At 34.3% G+C, this 20643-nt stretch overlaps 1 protein-coding gene across 1 annotated transcript; it reads right to left on the bottom strand.

Annotated features, from left to right (window-relative positions):
* Positions 1–1968: 1968 nt before the first annotated feature.
* LOC106070378 (60S ribosomal protein L17-like) lies at positions 1969–12566 on the bottom strand. The gene is made up of 7 exons (XM_056031062.1): positions 12531–12566; positions 9311–9357; positions 8029–8069; positions 7562–7696; positions 6331–6429; positions 3768–3864; positions 1969–2165 (listed from the first exon to the last, which is right to left on the bottom strand). The coding sequence occupies exons 2-7, from the start codon at positions 9348–9350 to the stop codon at positions 2017–2019; spliced, it is 561 nt and encodes a 186-aa protein (XP_055887037.1). The 5' UTR covers positions 9351–9357; positions 12531–12566; the 3' UTR covers positions 1969–2016.
* Between the last annotated feature and the right edge of the window lie 8077 nt (positions 12567–20643).

The raw sequence follows: 20643 nt of genomic DNA, 5'->3' as shown, positions 1-20643 counted from the left end.
GACTAAATGTTGACTTCAAACCAACTCCTACCACTTACACAACGGACCTCACCGAGCTATATAAAACGTGTTGACCTAGATTGGTTTTTAATATTGTCATTAATACTTTAGAAATCTGATCGGCTTTATTTTCATTCATTAAAAATGATCATGAATCTTTTTTTTTTTTTTTAAATCTAAATAGAAATAAGTAAGTGCTATTAATTGATTAATTTGTACAGAAAATTGAGTTTCATGGCACTTGGTGTAGTTCTGTTTTATCAAGCAATGAATAAATTAAGTACATCTTTGACATCTTTTCACCAGGAACTATATGTAGATCAAAATCTATTAATTTATAATTTCGCTTTTAAACATTAGCCATTCATTACAGACTGTTATTTTAAAACACAACCACTTTAGTTCATAACAAAGTTGCCTTATATACCAATAACATTATAATTTAAACAATAAAATAAGAAAGGAAACACTTATGCTCTGGCAGAATTATACATGGCCGTGACCATGTGATACAATTTGTAGGAATGAGTTTGATCTCATGGAGTAAGGTGTTTCTGTGCAGAGGCGTCGCTAGGAATGCTGTCACCATGTGCGGTTAGCATTAAGTAGTTACCCCCTCAAAAAAACAAATCCTTGGTGCATAATGGCCTATCCTTTTTAACTTGTGCAAATGTGTATACACTGTCTGTTTTTGCCACACACACGTCTACCTGTACTCCCTAATGGGCGTCACCCCGTGCAACTCGCACCCACTACTAGCGCCACTCCTATAAATGTTTTCACCAGTTACTTTATCACCATACAAGAACGTTATTGTTACCAGTATCTTGTTTTAGTGTCCTTAGTCTACTGTAACATTTTTCATACATTTGGTCTTTGTTTAGGTACTTTCTTAGTTTTGATACAGTGTATGATGATCAAGTTAATTTCAGAATAAAAAAGATTATGCCATTATGCTTATCGCGCGTTTTGCTGTTTTTTCAAGGCCATATTTCTAGTCGCACTAATTATTTTCCTGTCATTTACTGTAACATGCAGTACACGCAGTACTAATATAGACTACTATGTGGATGTGTTACCAGTATCTTGTTTTAGTGTCCTTAGTCTACTGTAACATTTTTCATACATTTGGTCTTTGTTTAGGTACTTTCTTAGTTTTGATACAGTGTATGATGATCAAGTTAATTTCAGAATAAAATAGATTATGCCATTATGCTTATCGCGCGTTTTGCTGTTTTTTCAAGGCCATATTTCTAGTCGCACTATTTATTTTACTGTCATTTACTGTAACATGCAGTACTAATATAGACTACTATGTGGATGTGTTAGCATTAGCCAGAATGAAGACAATAAATAATTCAAGTAACACCTATATTGACATTTGCTTAAACAACTATTGGTTGGTTGCAACATAAAAAAAGTTTTTAACATCAATGAGGATCTTTCTAGCGATCGAATGAGTATAGATCAGACTGACCAGTATGGTTATGTGTGTAATTGTGTTAACATGATCCAAGACATAAGTAATTACATTATTAAAAAATAATAAACATCTTAAGAGATTTTGTCAACACTAGTATGATCCTTAAGAATAGTACTTTGATCCTTTTTATTATAAGAAAGTAATTTGTGATCAGTTTACAGGTCTACAAAGTGATACACCTAGCAAGTTTACTACTGATCAGACTGTTTAGTTTTTAATTCAGATTTTATTCCTATACGAGTGCAAAATCGATAGGTTTATTAAGAATCTAAATGAACCGTTATGTCCTTGCTTTAGCAGTGTGCAGCATAGGAAGTTTGATAAATGAAAGAAGTGTAATAAACAACAGAATTTATTGTGTGCACTGTATATTTAAGTATATATGTAATCGATGTAAACCATTGGCCGTTTATTTGGTTATGGCCGTCATCCAATATGTCTTAAGCAACAAATATTTTGACTTAAAAAACAACAGACAACAGATGTAAGTGAACCATCATCTTTATTCAAAAATAAAACTCATCTATTTAGTTCTAGTCCCTCTGCATCATCTTCTGGCGTTGTAATTTCTTTTTGGAAACTTTCTTCTTTTTGGGCTCTTCCTCTCCAGCTGTTGGTCTAGCTACAACAGTTTCTTTCTCAGCCAAAACAATTTCAATATGGCAAGGACTACTCATGTAAGCTGGACAGAGCAATTTTTATATACATTAGAACTTAATATTCCTAGAGGTTGACAAAATTACATTTATTCCCAAACAAACCAAGAAAAGAAAATTAAAGTGACAATTTTGTCAATTATAGTAAAGGCTATTTAGTCAAGCAGACATGCCCACCCCCAAGACCCAGAATGTGGAACACTCAGGTTGAAAATGTGGAAATTTGGGCCCCAATGTGGAACATACACGCGTTCACGTTTGTCAGCCATACTGTACGCAATAAATAAAACTTCAATGATATTACTTTAATAACAATACTTGTTTGCTTCTTATAAATTAGATGTAAATAGTATAATATAATTAAAAGTAAGAAAACCTTTAATTCATAATTATGTCCTTTGTTTGAAATCAATAGTTCTAACTCCTATGTGATTATTCTAGATCTACTTGATTATCTATCCTTTTCTAGGGCTCTACTCTAGTCACTCTAGAAGTTGTCTCTAGTGCTAGATCTAAAATAATTTAAGAGTCTGTCTACTAGTAGTACTAGTCTAGGACTAGACCTACATCTAATACGTCTGCTAAGTCTACTCTAAGAACACAGATTATAATAATTATATTATAGATCTAAATATTTATGTCTAGATCTATGGACTTATTGAGAACTAAATTTATTACATATGATAATAATACATTAAATACATAGAAATCGAGAGATCTATCACCTTATAAGTCTATTTCTCTAGATACTAAGATAGATCTAGATTTAGTATCATCTAATTAATTAAATCTAGTAATCTAGTCAGTGCTAGATCTAGATACTAATTTAGACTATGTAATAAGTAGATAGTCTATATCTACTCTTTTGTTCCCCTGGCAATCAAATCATTAAATAAGAACAATCTGGTATAAACTTTGTCACATGTAAATTATGAGTGAGTCTGGTGTGAATGTACACTTTGGTTTCTTATAGTTATAATGTTTTTTGTTTGGTGTAATGCACATATTGTAAGACAAATTTCCTTACGGATAATAAAGATTATTATTATTATTTAGATCTAGGCCTTAGCCTTACTGTGTCTTATTTAATTAATTACATTTAGGTCTAGATCTAGATAATCTAGATCTCAAATAACCTATTTGAAAAAAAAATCCTTTTCTTAGATTACATTACTTAGAAACCTAAGAAACCAGTTGAGTTAGTCACGTTAGTGTTAGAATAGCCGCCATAGCGCCTTTGTCGGGAAAAGAAAGGGATTTGAATGGAAAATTAGGCTTATTAGCACTTACTAGATTCTAAGAATAGATCTAGTATCTAGACCTAGAGTACTAGATCTAGATCTAGCTCAACCATTTCTTCGTAAATTTAGGACACACAGGGTCCGGGAGGAGATGAAATGTAAACAATAAACACAGACCTAGATATATTTATTTTGCATTCAGTATTTTCATTTCGCATTATTAATAAATAATGAAAAATCTGCAATTTTTTTTTTTGTGTCGGAATTCAGACTTGGCGGAACAAAAAATCGTGAATGCGGAACGGCGGAACATGTGAGATTTTTTGATGCTTTTGCAAGACGGTTCCGCATAATGCGGGACTGTAGGCATGTCTGGTCAAGACTTACGGTTGATACGGCCATGAGCTCTGTAGGTTCTTCTCCTCATTTTAGGTGCTGCATTGACTTGAATGTGTTCTACCACAAGGTGTTCAGTGTCAAGACCCTGAAATAGTAGAGTTACAATGGTGAAAGATCCACAAAATTTTACATATTGAAAATATTGAAGTTATATATTTACAGGTTACAAGTGTAAGAAACTTACCAATTTTAACATTATAGAGCATTTCAAAATAAAATTCCTAGATTGTATTTTAACACAAGTAATATATTTCAAAGTAATGTTTAAGAAAACCAAAATATTTTTTTTTTTAAATATTCCAAGATTCTCTACTTTTAATATAAAAACTAACACAAATGTTGAAGTCTCAAGTGTTATGGTTATGAAATGTGATCACAATTCTGCATGTTTTCTATTTTGTGAAAAATAACATGCCACTATCAACTTCATATGTTTTAAAAGTTATGTGCTTGGTTTAAATTGGTTAAGTGTAATTTTGTTGTTTTTTGTTTATTTTAAATTAAGAATGCTTATTGTATGTAACCACAGAAGAATAAACCATTTTTGAAAAAGAAAGGCCTACAAGATATTCAATAGCTATACAATGAGCGACTATAACATGGATGCAAGCAACAGAACCCCGTTTTGCCTGCAAGGGGGGGTCGGCAATCCCAAAAAACCTGCAAGCATGATGCCTCTTATACTTCTCGACATAAATAAAACTTTTACCGCTATATATATATATATATAAATATATATGTCTTTAAATACAAACTATAAATTCTAAGCTTTTACTTAAATTACTATAATCTACATGTATGTTTAAACATTTCATTTTTTTTTCTATATAATATGCACATAGATAGGCCTACCTACTACTACTATATTAGTATAAATCAAACTTTGTAGCACCTATGTTAAAAGTTAACTCTATTTCAAATAAAAGATCTAATAGATCTAAATATTTATTGGCTGACAGAGTAGTCAGTAGATCTTACCAAATATAGAACTAGTTAACTGGATCTTCTAACTAATAGTAGCTTAGAGAACTTAGTCTTAGACTGATTTTTATACTAGATTAACTAGATATCTAGATCTAGTCAAGATGTTATTTTAATTCTATGATAATAGTAACAAAGTAGATCCATCAATTTACATCTATCTATATCTAGGTCTAATAAAGAAACTAGTAAGTATTAAGTTAATTAAGTATTACAGATCTAGACATACAATATTCTCTGAGTCTAAGTCTAGACTTTAACTTGTCTAGGAATAGAGTGTCACTAGAGCTACTATTTAACTAGATTTCACTAGATATTAGATTTTCTCTAGATTTAGGTATAGACTAGACCTAAATCCAAATTATATACTCTAGATTTAGTTTCAGATCTTGAAGTTAGATCTATATACACTAATCTAGTAATGCTAGATCATAGAAGTGAGCCCTGCCCTACTAGCCCTAGCTAGAATCATCTACTAGATCAAGATTACTAGATCTAAAATCTAAATCTAGACTAGAGTCTTGCCTTTTTTAAATAAGTTTTTTTTATTATTAGATCTAGAATCTAGATTTAATTAGATCTAGACTTTACTAGTAGAATATTATATCTGATAATAGATTATAAAATAATACTAATAGATACGATCTACTTTTGATCTATGCTGCTTCTGCCCAGGGACTAGACCTAGTCAGGCTACATCTAGATGTAGTGGTAGATTGTAACAGTAAGATTCTAGCTAGATAATTATTCCAATTATCTAGATCTAGCCTGACTAGGTCTAGTCCCTGGGCCTGGATATAATTAAATCTAGATTCTAGGACTAGATCTAATAATAAAAAACTTATTTTAAAAAAGGCAAGACAAGAATTGACTAGATCTATATTATTATAGATCTCTATAAGTTTTATAACTATCGTTACTATCATTATTAATACGGCGATGATCCGGTACGGTAATTTCGCATTTTCGGGTAAATACGTTCAACTTCTAAGATCATTTTAAAATGTAGAAATAGATCTAGATCTCTAGACTAGATCTAGCCTTTAGGTCTGGTTTCAATTTTTATGCCGGCAGATCAAACTTATTAGAATTAGATGTAGATAAATAGATCTACTTGCTAGATCTAACTTAGTCTTAGGCGTCTCAGGCGGGGCCATACGGATTTGTTTCTAACTTTTGTTTACGTTTTTGATAAAAAGCGAAAGTTCGGAAATAGCGCATGCGCTGTAACTTAAGAATTGTAACTTCCTGTCTTTCTTTGAATTCGACTTATTAAGTTTTAGTTTGAAAGTACAAAACGTAAATGTGAAAAAAAAAAAAAAAAAGTCCGATACTGAATCGACAATCAGTCGGACTGGCGTTTGCCGGCAAGCTTTTTTTTTAAACTTCGATTTTGCCGGCATGCCGGCTATAGCCGGCGATCTTGCATCCATGGACTATAACAATATTACAAAAAAAGTCAGCAGAGATCCTTATTTTTCTGTTACAAAGTTCTACTAATGAGAGTAATGATCTAATGGTTGAGGGCACTGACCCACTGAGTTAAAGCAATAGGGTTAATTAACAATACCTTAAATTCAGCATTACTTTCTGCATTCTTGAGGAGTTGCAGCAAAAATTCAGCACTTTTTTTGGGCCATCTACCTTGAACAGCTTTCCACTGTTTTGCCTATTTAAGTAAAACACAAAAAAAAAAAACGATTTTGAAAAGGCGATGTATGAGTCTTGTTATTGCTTAAGTAAATTAATTATTGTATTTACATTTTGGGGATATTTAATGAAAAAAAAAAAATTTAACACAAAAAACATGAATGGCTTTTATTACACAAAATGAACTAACACTGTACACATATCAACCAAGATTTTTTAAAACATGAAACATAATAACAAAAAATATTACTAAAAGGAGAAATGGATGGCCTTTATAATGATACATATTTCAATGTCTTGAGTATTTACTGACTTCCATTGGGTGTCCTTGAGGCCCTAAGTTGCCTGATCATGCTGATGTGGTTCTGCTTATGTCTCAGCATGACATACTGTCCTCAACAAGGTTGTATACACCCCCAACTAAATCTATTTCATCCAAAGTTTCCTGTGGTCAACATATCAGTCCAAGAAGTTATTGATTCGTTGACACTAGGTCCAGAATGTTTACCTCTCTCTCTCTCTCAGAATCAGACTAGATATAGTGCTAAATTCTCATGATCAGCTGTATTTAGTATATAATTTGTGATAAGGGGTCTAAAAATTGAAAGGTCATTTAGAAAAATGAGCAGCTAAAAAATTTTTTTTTTTAAATAACTGAATTTTGAGGCACCATAGAAATTGAATTGAAAATAAAAACAAAACAGCAGTTGTTTTTTTTTTACAAAATGATCTCTATTTCTACTTATTAAAAACCCAGCCATCTCAAAATAACACCAGTTGCGCAGGGCAACCAAAGCTACGCAAATCATACCGTGTGTGTGTGCTGTGGCCGGCACATTTGTAGCAAGTGAGGGTTGGGTGAATTATGCCACATTAGTAGCTATTGGGTTAAGCATCAAAAAGTTTTGTAGAAGTCTTAATTATAAATAATAGTATAAAAGGTGTAAATAAAAATCCAACCTATAAAAAATTAGTGACAATTTTAAATATAAAAATGCTCTTAATAAAAAAAAATTTGAATATTTTGAAGACTTTTTTCCATAGGAAGAATTTGTTTCATCTAACAATGTTTTAGCATCACAAAAACACTAAAGACACCAAATATATATCAACTATGGGATATTAGGTCCATTTTCCAAAAAGAAACTTACCTGAGCACAACGTCCAACTCCACCACTGAACCGTCTAAAGGGGACACATTCTTTATGACCAATTACATTTTTCAAAAAGCGGTTGGCCCTTTTCAAATGCATATGCTTAATAGCTTGTGCAGTTTCACGAGTGTTCTGTAATGAAGCAAGAACAAGAGTTTTAACTGCAATTTTATAGGAAGGTGTATCTTTAAAAATATATCTAAATTGCTTTGTTCAGATTTTATATAACATTATTATTGTTTCTATTTATAGAAATCTTCAAACATACAATGCTAGAGTATACATTATTTGTTAAAAAAGTCAGGTTTGACACTGAAGATGATAATTTTGAAAAAGTTGAATGAAAGTTAAGACCCCTCCCACAAATTCTCTCTGTGTTAGAAGCTATTGGTTTGAAAAAATATATGAAGAAGACAAAAGTATGTTTGTATAGATACATTCTCATGACAAATAATGATCCTTACCTTAAAATGTACACGAAGGTAAGAACCTCGGGCCTTGGCCGCTATATAAAAAAAATAAGGTTTTAAAAATTTTAAGCAGAAAAAAAAAAAAAAGGATTGTTTTTTTTTTTCAAAAGTCTACATTATCAAACTAGATCTAGAAATGATTGCTATTAAGTGAATTTGTAAATGTGTTTAATCATTTCTAGTAAGGCAGTGATGCCCAAATTAATCTGACCTGCGGGCCATTTTAATTTCCAACACTTGTCTCGCAGACCACATGACCGAAAAGTTACAAAACGAAATTGTTCTGAAACTATTTTCGTAAAAACATGTGGATTTAATACTTTATATGTTATTTGACAATTATATTTTTTTACGGGACATTTCTCTACTTGAAATATGAGCACCGACCCATTTTGTGGTCTTTTTTTTTTTTTTTAAATATTTCCACGAATCCTGCAATCTTATTTTATAATTACATTTTTATGTTGTTTTATTAGACAGCCACACTTTCTTTATAAAATAAATATGTTGGCTTATTATCATGTTAAAAAAAACAAAGTTAAGAAATATTAACTTTTTCTGTAAACAAACACTGCCCTAAGCGCTAGGCCTAAAACATCCTAAAATGAATGTAAACTTATACTAGTTTTAAAATGCTTCCCATAATTTACATATCAAACTGATAATGAACTATTTTTTTTAAACCAAGCTTGCTTGTAGACCTAAATATTTAGAATTTAAAAAAAATGAAATTTAATATTACAGTACATTAACTATTTCAAAACTATAATTGCCGCTACTGCTAGAGAACTAGATCACTTAAGGTTGTTTTGTTTACGAGTGCACTGCTAGTTTTTAATTAATTATTCTGTCTGTCCTTTGCTAACTCTACTCTTACAGAGTGATAGTGAAGCTATCTTAAGGTCTCGATTTGTTTTCTATAGCCTGTTTGAATGTTTTATTTGACTGCCAAAAAACAATTTTTTTCTAACTAGATTACAATCTTTTGGTTCTACTTGAATGTGATTATTTCAAACCAGGAAGTAAAAAATTTAGTCGTCAAAACCCAAATTTCAGGGTATAATGCAACCCTAGGTATAGCAGCTGAGAGTTGAATAGTTGTTAGCTTAAACAATTAAAATCAGCTTACTCTGTCAACTTCAGATGATCGAAAAACTACACCAAATAAAGTTAAAAGCCAATGATTTTAATATCAAGATAAAAGAGACACTATCTTTTATTATCTTATCTAAAGTCTGTCTCACAAAATCTTCAATAAACCTCTACTGCAACTTACATTTGGTTGGGTTCTCTGGTTCTTTAGCGTAGCGTGTCATTGTTTACCTATATAGTATAAAAAAAAAAATAATTTAATATCTAAATTTTGTGTTATTGTGTACATTATAAAGAACTGCTAGCAAGATTAGTAAATCAGTCAGTTGTGATTTACTTAAAAGAGTCTAGACTTATCCTTCGATAAATAAGTAGAAAAAAATGATAATCCAGGGCTAACAGAAATGAGGACAAGCTGTATTTACCATCACTTCAGTGCATTAGTTAATGCAACTACGCATATACAATTTAAGCACCAAAATTTTACTAAAGATAAAACAGTAGTAAATTACTACCTAGATCTATATCATAATATGCCCCCCATGTTTTAAATATGTAATTAGTAAGTCTGTCATTATAATAAATAGAGTTTGTGTGTATTTATTGATAAAGCTTGTGATACAAGTTAAGAAGATCTAGTACAATTTTTTATTAACAATGTTTGTACACACCCCCCACACACACAGTTATTTTAAATGATGTTTCTCTCTTAACATTATTTCCTCATTATTCCTTTGAAGCAGCCTACTTTAATCACATTGACCATTGATAAAACTGATTCCATCAATGTACATGCATGGACCAATAAATCTATTGCTTTGAGATTTAGTCCAGATCTACTCCAAAATGAACATTTAGATTTAGTTTCTAATATTTAAATGTAGACCTAGATGGCTAGAATGTGCTGGACTGCTTGTACATAATTATAATGTGTATAGATCTATTGACCAATCAATCTATTTTACTAGCCTCTAGCCACTCTAGGTCTTCAGGCGAACGCAAACTTATTAATTTAATTCTTCAATCATTGACTCTAGTTCTGATCTAAAAACGATGTAAATATTATCTAGCCCATCCTAAATCTAGATCCTACCTCTATAATACTAAAGACAAATATAGCTCTAGACATAGGCTAAGGCTCTATATGGAACCTATACAAATATTAAAATTTAAAACATGGAAAGAAAAAGAAATTTCGCACTCGTGAATTTTTTTTCTTTCTATTTCTAGATCTAGTATCTATCATCTAGGACTAGGTACGCAAGTAGATCTAGAATCTAGACTAGACCTCGCCTTAATCTAGACTATATCTATACTAAATACAAGACTTTACAGTCTAGATCAGATCTAGAATAATCTAGATTGATCATAGAAATATATCTAGACTCGAAATCAAGCCGATTCGAGGCGCGTTCCGTAGATCTAGAAATTCTAGATCTATAGAATGTTTACACTTTTAAAAAAAAATTGTACCGGTAAATAAAGCTTAGTGCGCATGCAAAGCGAAAGTCTCTCGAATCACGAGATATGAGACTGGTCGAATTTGTTTAAAAATGGCTGCTTGCGCGATCGGAACTAGCAAACTAAAATTAACGGGGAAAATGATAAGAAATTTCGAAAAAAATCTAAATCAACTAAAGACCTGGATTTTAACAAAATTGTAGAAGGCAAACTCAAGGTGGAAAAACAGGACCCCTCATAACCCAGATTTCCGGGTTATTTCGGAAAAGTGGCACCCCCTGCATTTTGTATCTAAAATAGGGTAAAAATCACAAATGAAGGCCAGGAGCTGGATTTGACTGTCAGCGCCATTTAGAGACGCAAGCAATGCCAATGGGAGCATTTCTTGGAAAGTGGGAAATTATCCCCACTTTCACCCCTGGCATTGACAGTCCTTTGGAACCCAACCTCTTAATCTGGACTACAGAGAAATATCCAGTGCTGACTAGATTCAAATTAAACAGAGCCCTCACAACTATCTCCAAGTTTTCAAAATTATGGAAAATGGAAATAAACAAAGAAAAATCAGTTTATTTAATCTTTAGCCACAGCAACAAAATAGCAAAAAGAAACTACATCCTAAAAATAGCTGACAGCCAATAAATAAAGAAGAAAATCCAACATATCTTGGTGTAAAATTAGACCAAAGACTGTATCTAAAACACTTAATGGCAGATTGAAAAGAAAAGGCATCTTAAAGATTAAACATAATAAAACACCTAGCAGGAACATCCTGGGGAGCTGAAAAGAAAACCTTAAAACAGTTATACACTGGATATGTCAGATCTGTCATGGATAACTGTCTCTCCATACAAGTAGCTGCCAACAAAACCTAACTATCAATCATTTTTAGACTTTAGACACAATCCAAAACAAAGTCTTGTGTCTAATCAGTGGAGGTATGAGAACTACTCCCACAGCAGCCTGTGAAATAGACTCCAATATTGAACCTTTTAAGTTAAAGCGCAACAGAGCAGCATTAGAAGCTATTGAGAGACACAGAAGGTTGGAGAACGACCATCCCAATAAATTCAATAAACTACTAACACAGAGAAATAAGAAAAATAAGCAAAAAAAACAACAACAAAGGACTGATCCAACTTACTGACGAACTAGCCCTAAAACACCATCTACCCAATAACAGAGAAAAAATTACCAGATTCTCAAACATAACTCCTGGACTTAACTACAAACAACCAACCATCAAAACACATTTAATAAATAACATTCTAACAAAAGAATCAAATCCACTGGAGTTCAAAGTAGGCACGCTCTAAACAATTGAAAGCTATCCAAAAAACAGCCATCCATATTTACAACGACGGATCAGCCTTCAAAGTAATCAAACTAGCCACCATCAATCATTCAATGCTGGTCTTGGTGCCTTCCTGGTCTTCCCCAGAAATAAAGTTTATAAACACTTTGAAATAAGTGCACCCTGTAGCTTTGCAGACATTACAATCAAAAACAAAAAAAAAGTAAAAAAAAAAAAGGTCTCTTTAATTTTCAGGGTTTTCTTTTGTCTAGCGCCGTAGCGGCGTCTAGCCTTCCTAACCCTCCTAGTAGGGGGTTAAAGTTAATTACTTAATAGCATGCCATAAGTGCCTTAACGCTTAAGTATGTGAAACTAGTCTGAATCTAGATTTCTATATCTATATCTAGATGATACTACTTCACTCTAGGATTGTGGATACTTTAAAAAAAAAATCGTTGTTTACGTTTAGGTGAATGGTTGGGAGTTGAAATACCTATTTAATATTGAGCATCTGATCAAATATAATTAAAGTAAGATATTTCTAAACAATAGTTTTGACATTTTTAGCATAAATAAATTACACTAAACATGAATTAATAATGATATACAAACGATTTAACTATGTGAAAAAATAGATGTACACCATTACCTCACAGGGCAACCGGAAAAGGAATTAGTTACATAGGTTCTACACGATGAGTACAATTTAAAGTTTCGAAAAATAACTAAATAATATAGTCTAGAGTCTAGACTTGAGTCTAGACCAACTCACTGTTTCATTCAACCATACTATTGGCCTTTTAGGAGGTGGTTCTGCTGTTTAGCTTCATCTTTCTTACACGGGAGTCTTGTTGTGGTTATTTGGTACCTTTTATAAAACTAAAGCAATTCGGTTTTATTAGTCTAGTAATAGTAATATCATTATTGAATTTGCTCCTTTTGTAGGCTTGTGTAATAATTATTGAGTTCTGATACAAAATGTGTAATATGCCAATCTGCCTATTTACCTATTTCAAACTATTGAATTTCTGTTTTTTCAATCAACCAACCGATCGTTTTCTTTGGAAAATGTGTATGCTTACCTACCTATTATAGTCTATCGTGAAACACTATTGTTCATTTGCTATCACTCTCTCTCTCTCTCTCTCACTCTCGATCCAAATCCTTTTAACCTCATATGATGAGAGCAGATCCCCGGGGGAGGATTTTTTGTGGAGTTTTAATAAAAATTAACTTATTAATATGTCATATTTTAGAAGAAAGAAATAGAGTACTTGTAGCCTAAATTTAATATCATTTTCCTTCTTTAAAAAAATATGCATATTTTAGTAAAACAGTGGAGACCAATAGCTCGTTGCCACGTAGTACAGACAGTAAAAATGCAAAGAAAACATATATATTGTTCTAACCCTGCTCCTACCATGGACAGGCGCATATGGTGCGTACCCGCGAGTTGTTAAACACAATTTATATTTTTTATGTCTATGTACACAAGACATGAACAGTCTAAAGATAAATGTGTTGACATTAGAGAGGAAACTACGGAGTTCCGTCAAGTATGGAGCTAATGGACTCTAAATGGAGAAGCTATGCTAAAGACACTGCTGTTATATACTCTTTGTTTGTGATGTTATGTTAATAAAGACCCGTATTCGTTGATTTGCCTCCTTTGCTATCTTCTTCTTTCTCGTTCTCATTATTGTGTTGGAGAATTGAAATTCAGATGACGACCAATATATGAGATGAACTGCGAAGTGGTTTCCAATTCAGAAAGCTCTCCACTCTCCACACAATGTTATTTCTATAGGGGTGTTTTAATGCTAGTGCCTTGTTCGGGCCTCTTGGTAAAGAATGCAGTTTTGAAGGACATGATCAGCATTCTCTGGTGACACTCCACATGTGCAGATTTCACTAGTTCCAATTTTGAGCTTTCGGAACATATGTTGTCTCTTTCTATTGTGTCCGGTTCTGAGGCGAAAAATTAGACGTTGATCTTGTCGGGATAACTAATAATGGGCGATTTGGATGAGAGCTTGTCTCAGTTATTTTGTTCACTATTAGTTTCTTCATTTCTTCTGGATAGAGCGCGGTGTTTAATTGTGTGTTAGTTATCCCACACTTGGCAAATGTATCAGTCTTCTCATTTCATTCTAGCTATGTATGTGCTGGTATCCATTGAATAACATTTTTATGCTGTTGTTGTTGAGCTTTATAGGTGCTTTCCTGAGTCGTTTCATACAGGAGGAATCAGAGTTTTACAGCTTTGGAGGGTTGTTTTCGCATCAGTTAGACAAAGACAATCTGACTGTGCTGGGGTACTAGGATAATTTACAACCATGTAGCTGCTAGTTCTAGTGCTTCCCCTTCTGCTTTGTGGTTGTGAGAGAGCTGCCCAGTTGCAATGAATTTTTCAAGTTTTTCTCCATCGGGCCATTCCAAGTGCGGCGCCTCGAATGGAGATACCTGCAAATGTGTGACTGAGAAGATACCTGCAAATGTGTTGCAGAGAAGATACCTGCAAACATGGGCGCCCGCAGGATTTTTTGCAGGGGGGGGGGTGCAAGCTGCCACCCATAGCTCAAAGTCGTAGCCTCAACTTTCTTGTTATATTATTAAAGATAAGAACTGCCCTCTATTCGGGCCCTCACACCTAATCAATATTAAGTGAACAGTAAATACTTCTTTTTCATGAAATAAACAAGAAACTAAAAACCTGAACAAAGTATTAACTGTACACATTGTTCACTTTATCCGTGAGGACCGTGCTTCCCTACGTTCGATCAAATAAAAACTGCAAACGTTGACTGTGGTTGCATTAACTGTCAATAACTTTACTAATGTATTGCTTTTCGTCGTGATGGACAAGCTGGTGATGAAGGCTTATCGTGCAGTTCTGATATTCTTCTTTGCGTTGCAGCTTTTATGATGAATAAAAAACAAGTTGAACTGACCATTATTATTGCTCGAAAAGCGAGACGTAATGAAGAAACTTAAGAATCAAGATATGTAATGTAAAGCAGTGTTCTGTAATAATTCCCAAAATCCAAACATGTGTTGTTGTTTTTCTCAGTGAGTCTGTCAACTGCGAATTCTCGGCAGCAGCAACTCAATATCCAGTATCATGTTTTTTTCTGCCAGCAGGCTCTCCTTCCTCAAGATGACATCTCTGACGTGTTCCTAATGATGGTCAAGTTGGTTTTTGATTATGTCATTAAAGATGTGCAGTTGAGCGGCCACTATGTTAAATTGGAAAGACTGCAACACTGTAGAAACTGGTTCAAGAACATATTACTAATTAATGACAATGAAAAAACAAATAAGAAACAAGAGGAGAGACATTTACTACACATGTGCAGTTTGTTTGATTTCACTTGCAGTTATTATTTTAAGATCCGCCAAACAGTCAAAGATCTTTTAAAGTTGAGACTTAAATCTCGAATGGATTCGTATTTTTCAGTTTATTGTGTCTCACACAAAAAAGAGGTAAATTTAGCACCAACGTTATCGATAGGACAGTTGCGGGAAAAGAATACTAACCATCAGGGGGAAGCCTTAGTCGAGTATTTTGTCCATGTCTAGACTGTACAATGACATTAGACACATGTAGTGATGGGAACTAAACTAACTTTTAAATGTTAAACTAAAACTAGTTTTCAACTAAAATAAAGTAGTTAAACTATTAGTTTATCATGAATTTCAAAAGATAGTTAAAGAAAGTTAATTAAACTATAGGCCTAACAAACTTTTCATAACTTTTTTTTTTTTTTTTGGGGGGGGGGGGGACAGGGTCGAACTAGACCTATATAGATTATTATAGATATAATGATGCAACTGTATGCCCACGATCTTATTCTTTTAACATTTTAGCAATATTTATCCATAATAAAATCAGTAATAAGGAATATGTTTCTTACATAAACGTTAATGCACAAAATTTTTTTAAATGTCCAAATAAATATGTGTGCTTGTATTTTTTGCCTTGAATTAAAACCTTTAGATAATAGTTGTACTCTTTTTTTTTAAAATTATATTAACTTATAATATAACGGAAAACCGGTAAAGTTTAAAATCTCATTAAATAACATAGATTTAGAATTTTAAATTTAGATCTAGTATCCAAAGAAATAGAAACGAAATCGTTGGTGTTTTTAAAACATTTGACCTGTATAACTATTTAATTGTGTAAAATACATGCTTGACTAACCATTCCGATGTGCTACTTTCTTGTCTGACCACTAAAAATACAACCAACACTATTGCATAACCGTTAAACTCGCAAGGGGAAAAAAGAAAGGGTGATCTTGTCATTATGGATGCACACTCAGTACACTATATAGGCATACACGTGTACGTCTATCTGGCCAGGTTGTTAAAATCAGTCGGACACACAGTCTATTTACTTTCTGGGCAGGGATGGTGGGTAACTATAAATTTAGTGTAAAGATAACTACGAACATGATTGACTAGCCATGCCAGTGTGTTATTTTCTTGTCTGACCACTCAAAAACACTATTGCATAACGCTTAATGCAGGGTAGTCTTGCAGTATTATTGACTACACACGTACATAGTCACTAGACCTACGTGTGTCTAGCTGACCAGGTTGTTAAAATCAGTTGGACACAGTCTATTTACTTTATGGCCAGAGAGGGTGTGGATTAAGATTTTTTTTCTAGAGTTGGTAACCGTAATGCTTTTAGCCTAGATCTATATAGGCCTAGCTGTTGATTTAGACTTAATAGATCTCAATATAAGTCTTAAGACTATAAAAAGGGTGTACTTGATGTTCCTGCAGTTAAGAAAATATTGTTTGCTGCAAATGAATTAATTAAAACCACTAAATATTAACCTAACTCACTAATCAGATTCCCACTAGAATCACAAATTAAACACCACAACGTGGTTCACAAAAATATTCGGAACAACCTCATTCATAATATTGCATAGAAGCTTTTGGCAAAAATTGTTAAACATTTTATAATACTACTACTTTCAAGTGCAAATATTTACTCCCATAACTTCTACCAGCATCTTACTTTACCCTCTTCAAATGCAGACTGACTAAATAGTTGTTAACTGCATCATTTTTTTAATAATCAATGTTATTGATAACACATGACCAGAATACAGCGATGTGCGTTTCAACCCTGACCACATGTTGAAAAGTTTTACAAATTTTAATTAAACTTTTTAGTTAGTAACTAAAAAAAATTAATTAAACTACGATTTTAACTAAACTTTTTTTTAGTTAAACAATGGCCTAAACTATTTTTTTTAGTAACTAATAGTTTCTAGCTTTTTACTTAACTTTTGTCCATCACTAGACATGCAGTGCGTCTCTCTGAACCACAGGAACTAAACCAATGAAGTCGAATATAATCGCAATCAACAAAACGAACACTCAAAGACATCCGGGCCGCTTCTTCACTAAAATACCCAGCAAATTTCAGTTAATTCATGATGTATCTTTTTGGTTTCTTGCTGCTGCCAGTGCTCCGTTGTTCCAAACCAACGTTTTGACTTGGACGTTGGCATGTGAAGAACTTTCTTGTATCTCTTCTTTTGTAAACTGGTGGACGTGTTTCACCTGCTATTTTATCGAGCACTGACACCGACCGCAAGACGTTAATACATTTACACTCCTTACTTTTGTTCAAAGAAACTAGAGCATTTATCGTATCGAAAGATAATTGGCAAGCATTTCTCCTCCAAGGCAAAAAAATAAATAAATAATAATATTCTAGACCTTAACTAAATATTATAAAAAGTAATTGTGGCAATTAACGTTTCGAGACGATTTTTTCCCTTAGCAACTTCTTGAGTGACTAAAGAGGCCAATCCTTTGCACTTTCACCATTCTGTCTACAACTGATGTGTATGGCATCTGCAATCCAGGACCTTTCCTTTAATGCTCGCTCTTCATGTGGATCTATCCAGTGCCACCTTTTCCCAGCTGTTAGTGCCGATTTCGAAGAGCTTTATGTCGCGTTTGCATACATCAGTATACCTTAGCAGTGGACGACCAGCGGATCTCCTGCCTTCTGTTAAATCACCTTACAGAATGTTTTGTGAAAGTCGACCTTGTGGCATTCGTAATAACTAAATCTATGTGCAAATGAAAACAAATCGTCACGACTAACATGCTACAGAATATTTGACACCCTTTATAGTGCAAAGAATTGCAAGCCTATAATAAATCGTACATGGTCGGACATGTACTACAGATTTGCATATTCTAGTTACAATAATAGAATATCTTTACAACTGTACTTCAGTGGAAACACTACTTGTTAAGTTACTACACTTGATAATATTCCGATTTTAGGCCTTTAGATTTAGACTTAGAAGACGATGCGCAAAATTTTCTTGAACAATAAATTATTAAACTCTCGAATCAATAATGCATGGGCGCCCGAAGGGGGGTACACGGTGGTGCACTTTGCACCCCCTGGATTCTGACTAAATCTACATCTACGTAATAAAAACAAAACAGATCTGGAAGATGTATTTCATTATAAAATATAAAAAATTGGCTAAAATGTTGATACCCAAAATTCAGAAGCGTGCACGTACATGGTTGATACGCATAGGCTAATCTACTACTACATTAACCAGTGGAAGCACTACTTGTTCAGTTGCTAGTTAGAAGTTTATTGATTTATTGTGTGAAAAAAATGGTCAGAATTTGGCTACTCGGAATCCAGAGGGTGCAAATGCACCCCCTTGCACCCCCCCCTGCTGGCGCCCAAGCCTGCAAATGTGTGACTGAGAAGATGCCTGCAAACTGCGTGGTAGGGAAGATACCCGCAAACTGCGTGGCAGAAGAGATACCTGAACACAACGTGCAACAGTGACCTCCACTATCCCCCTTTGTGTCAGGTGGCTGGCGTCAGCCACAATCATCATGAGGTCGAAGCAGCAGTCTCAAGAACAGACTGGCCAACTGGAGGAAGAGAAAGCGACGGTCGGAAAAAAAAACTGCTGATGGCTTCATGGAGAATTAGCCCCCCCCCCCCCCCCTTGACGTCTGTCGTCCCCACAGATCGAGCTCCACATGAACTAATTAATAGTGATAAACCTCCACCGCTTCAGATAGTGTTCGAGGACAAACACTCATAAAGGAGGGAGCTATGTTGAAACTCTGATTTATAACTCTGTGATGCGCACTGCATCTCGTTCTGCCAAAAATGCGCTGTTAAGAACTAGACTAGAGATTCTTCTTTTCTTCTTCATCGTTCTCATTGTTATGTTGGAGTGTTCATATGACTAGACCAATACATGAGATGAACTGCGCAGTGGTTTCCAAATCAGGGAGCTCTCCATATAGTTTTCTTTCTATTGGGGTGATTTGGGGCCAATGTCTTATACGGGCCTCTTGGTAGAGAGAGCAGTTTTGGAGGACGTGGTCGGCATTTTCTGGTGATACTCCACATGGGCAGATTTCACTGGTTCCAATTTTGAGCTTCCGGAACATGTGTTGTCGCATTCTGTTGTGTCCGGTCCTGAGTCGAAAGATTAGACGTTGGTCTTGTCGGGATAGCTTATAGTAAGCGTCATCTTTCTTGTGATTTGGATGGGAGCTCCTCCATTTCTCATTTATTTTATCTACAATTAATTTCTTCATTTCTTCTGGATAGAGTGCAGAGTTTACTTGTGAGTTCGTTCTCCCACTCTTGGCGAGTGTGTCAGCCTTCTCATTTCCTGCTAGTTGTATGTGAGCTGGTATCCATTGAATAACAGTTTTTTTTTGCTGTTGTTGTTGAGCTTTGTAAGTGCTGTTCTGAGGTTTTTAATATAAGGGGAATAAGAGTTTTGTAAGCTTTGGAGGGTTGTTTTTGCGTCTGTTAGAAAGACAATCTGACTGAGGGGAACTTGGATGATTTGCTAGCATGGTAGCAACTAGTGCTAGTGCTTCCCTTTCTGCTCTGTGACTGTCAGAGAGCTCTCCAGTTGCAATGGATTTTTCTAGTTTTCCTCCATCTGGCCATTCGATAAGTATTCCAGCTCCTCCATTTGTGGTGGCTTTATGGGATGAGCCATCCGTGTAAACTCTGATCCACTGATTGCTAGGGTAATTGGTATGTAGAAAACAGTTCACTATTTCATTGAGCTCTGTTGGTCTGTAATCAGATTTTCTTTTTATGTTTTCAATATGGTCCCTTATAGTAGGAAGAGGGCTTTCGTCCCAGGGTGGAGATTCATTATAGTGTATCGAGGATTCCAGAGTAATTTTTTCAAGTTGGTGTTTCTTTTTTAGGTTTAGAGATTCCTGTATGAAATTGGTCCTTTTGAGACGTTTTTTTGTGCCAGTTTTGTGGATTTTTGTTCTGAGTGGGTGCCTCTCCAAGGTTTCCAATTTAGTGAATTTAGACTAGAGATGAATCTTAACGTTAGACATCCTGACATTAGAGAAGAAGCAACGTACTTCCGCCCAAGTATGGAGACAGGGCCGGCTTTAGGAATAGGGAAACAATGTGTGGCATAGGGCCTCCGATTGGTGGAGCCTCGCACAGGACTACGGGGTTGGCGGCGGGCGGTCAGGGTTCGATCCCGGGATCATTGAGACGATTGTCCAGAGCGCATACCACACGACCAGGCTGCGTCAACGTGTTTTGTCTTCTCATATGTATATGAGTTACCTGGTGCTCATCATTAATTGCTGCGTTCTCATCTGTATATAGGCATATATTGGCTTCATTCAGGGCTGTAAAATTATTTCCTTTAGTCTTCTTTAAGTGGTATGGTTTACTCATCATTTTTTTG

Source organism: Biomphalaria glabrata, chromosome 1, assembly GCF_947242115.1.
Source record: "Biomphalaria glabrata chromosome 1, xgBioGlab47.1, whole genome shotgun sequence".
NCBI classification, from domain to species: Eukaryota; Metazoa; Mollusca; class Gastropoda; family Planorbidae; genus Biomphalaria; species Biomphalaria glabrata.
Note: the sequence above shows the minus strand (reverse complement) of the source record. Positions and strands in the feature narration are given on the sequence as shown.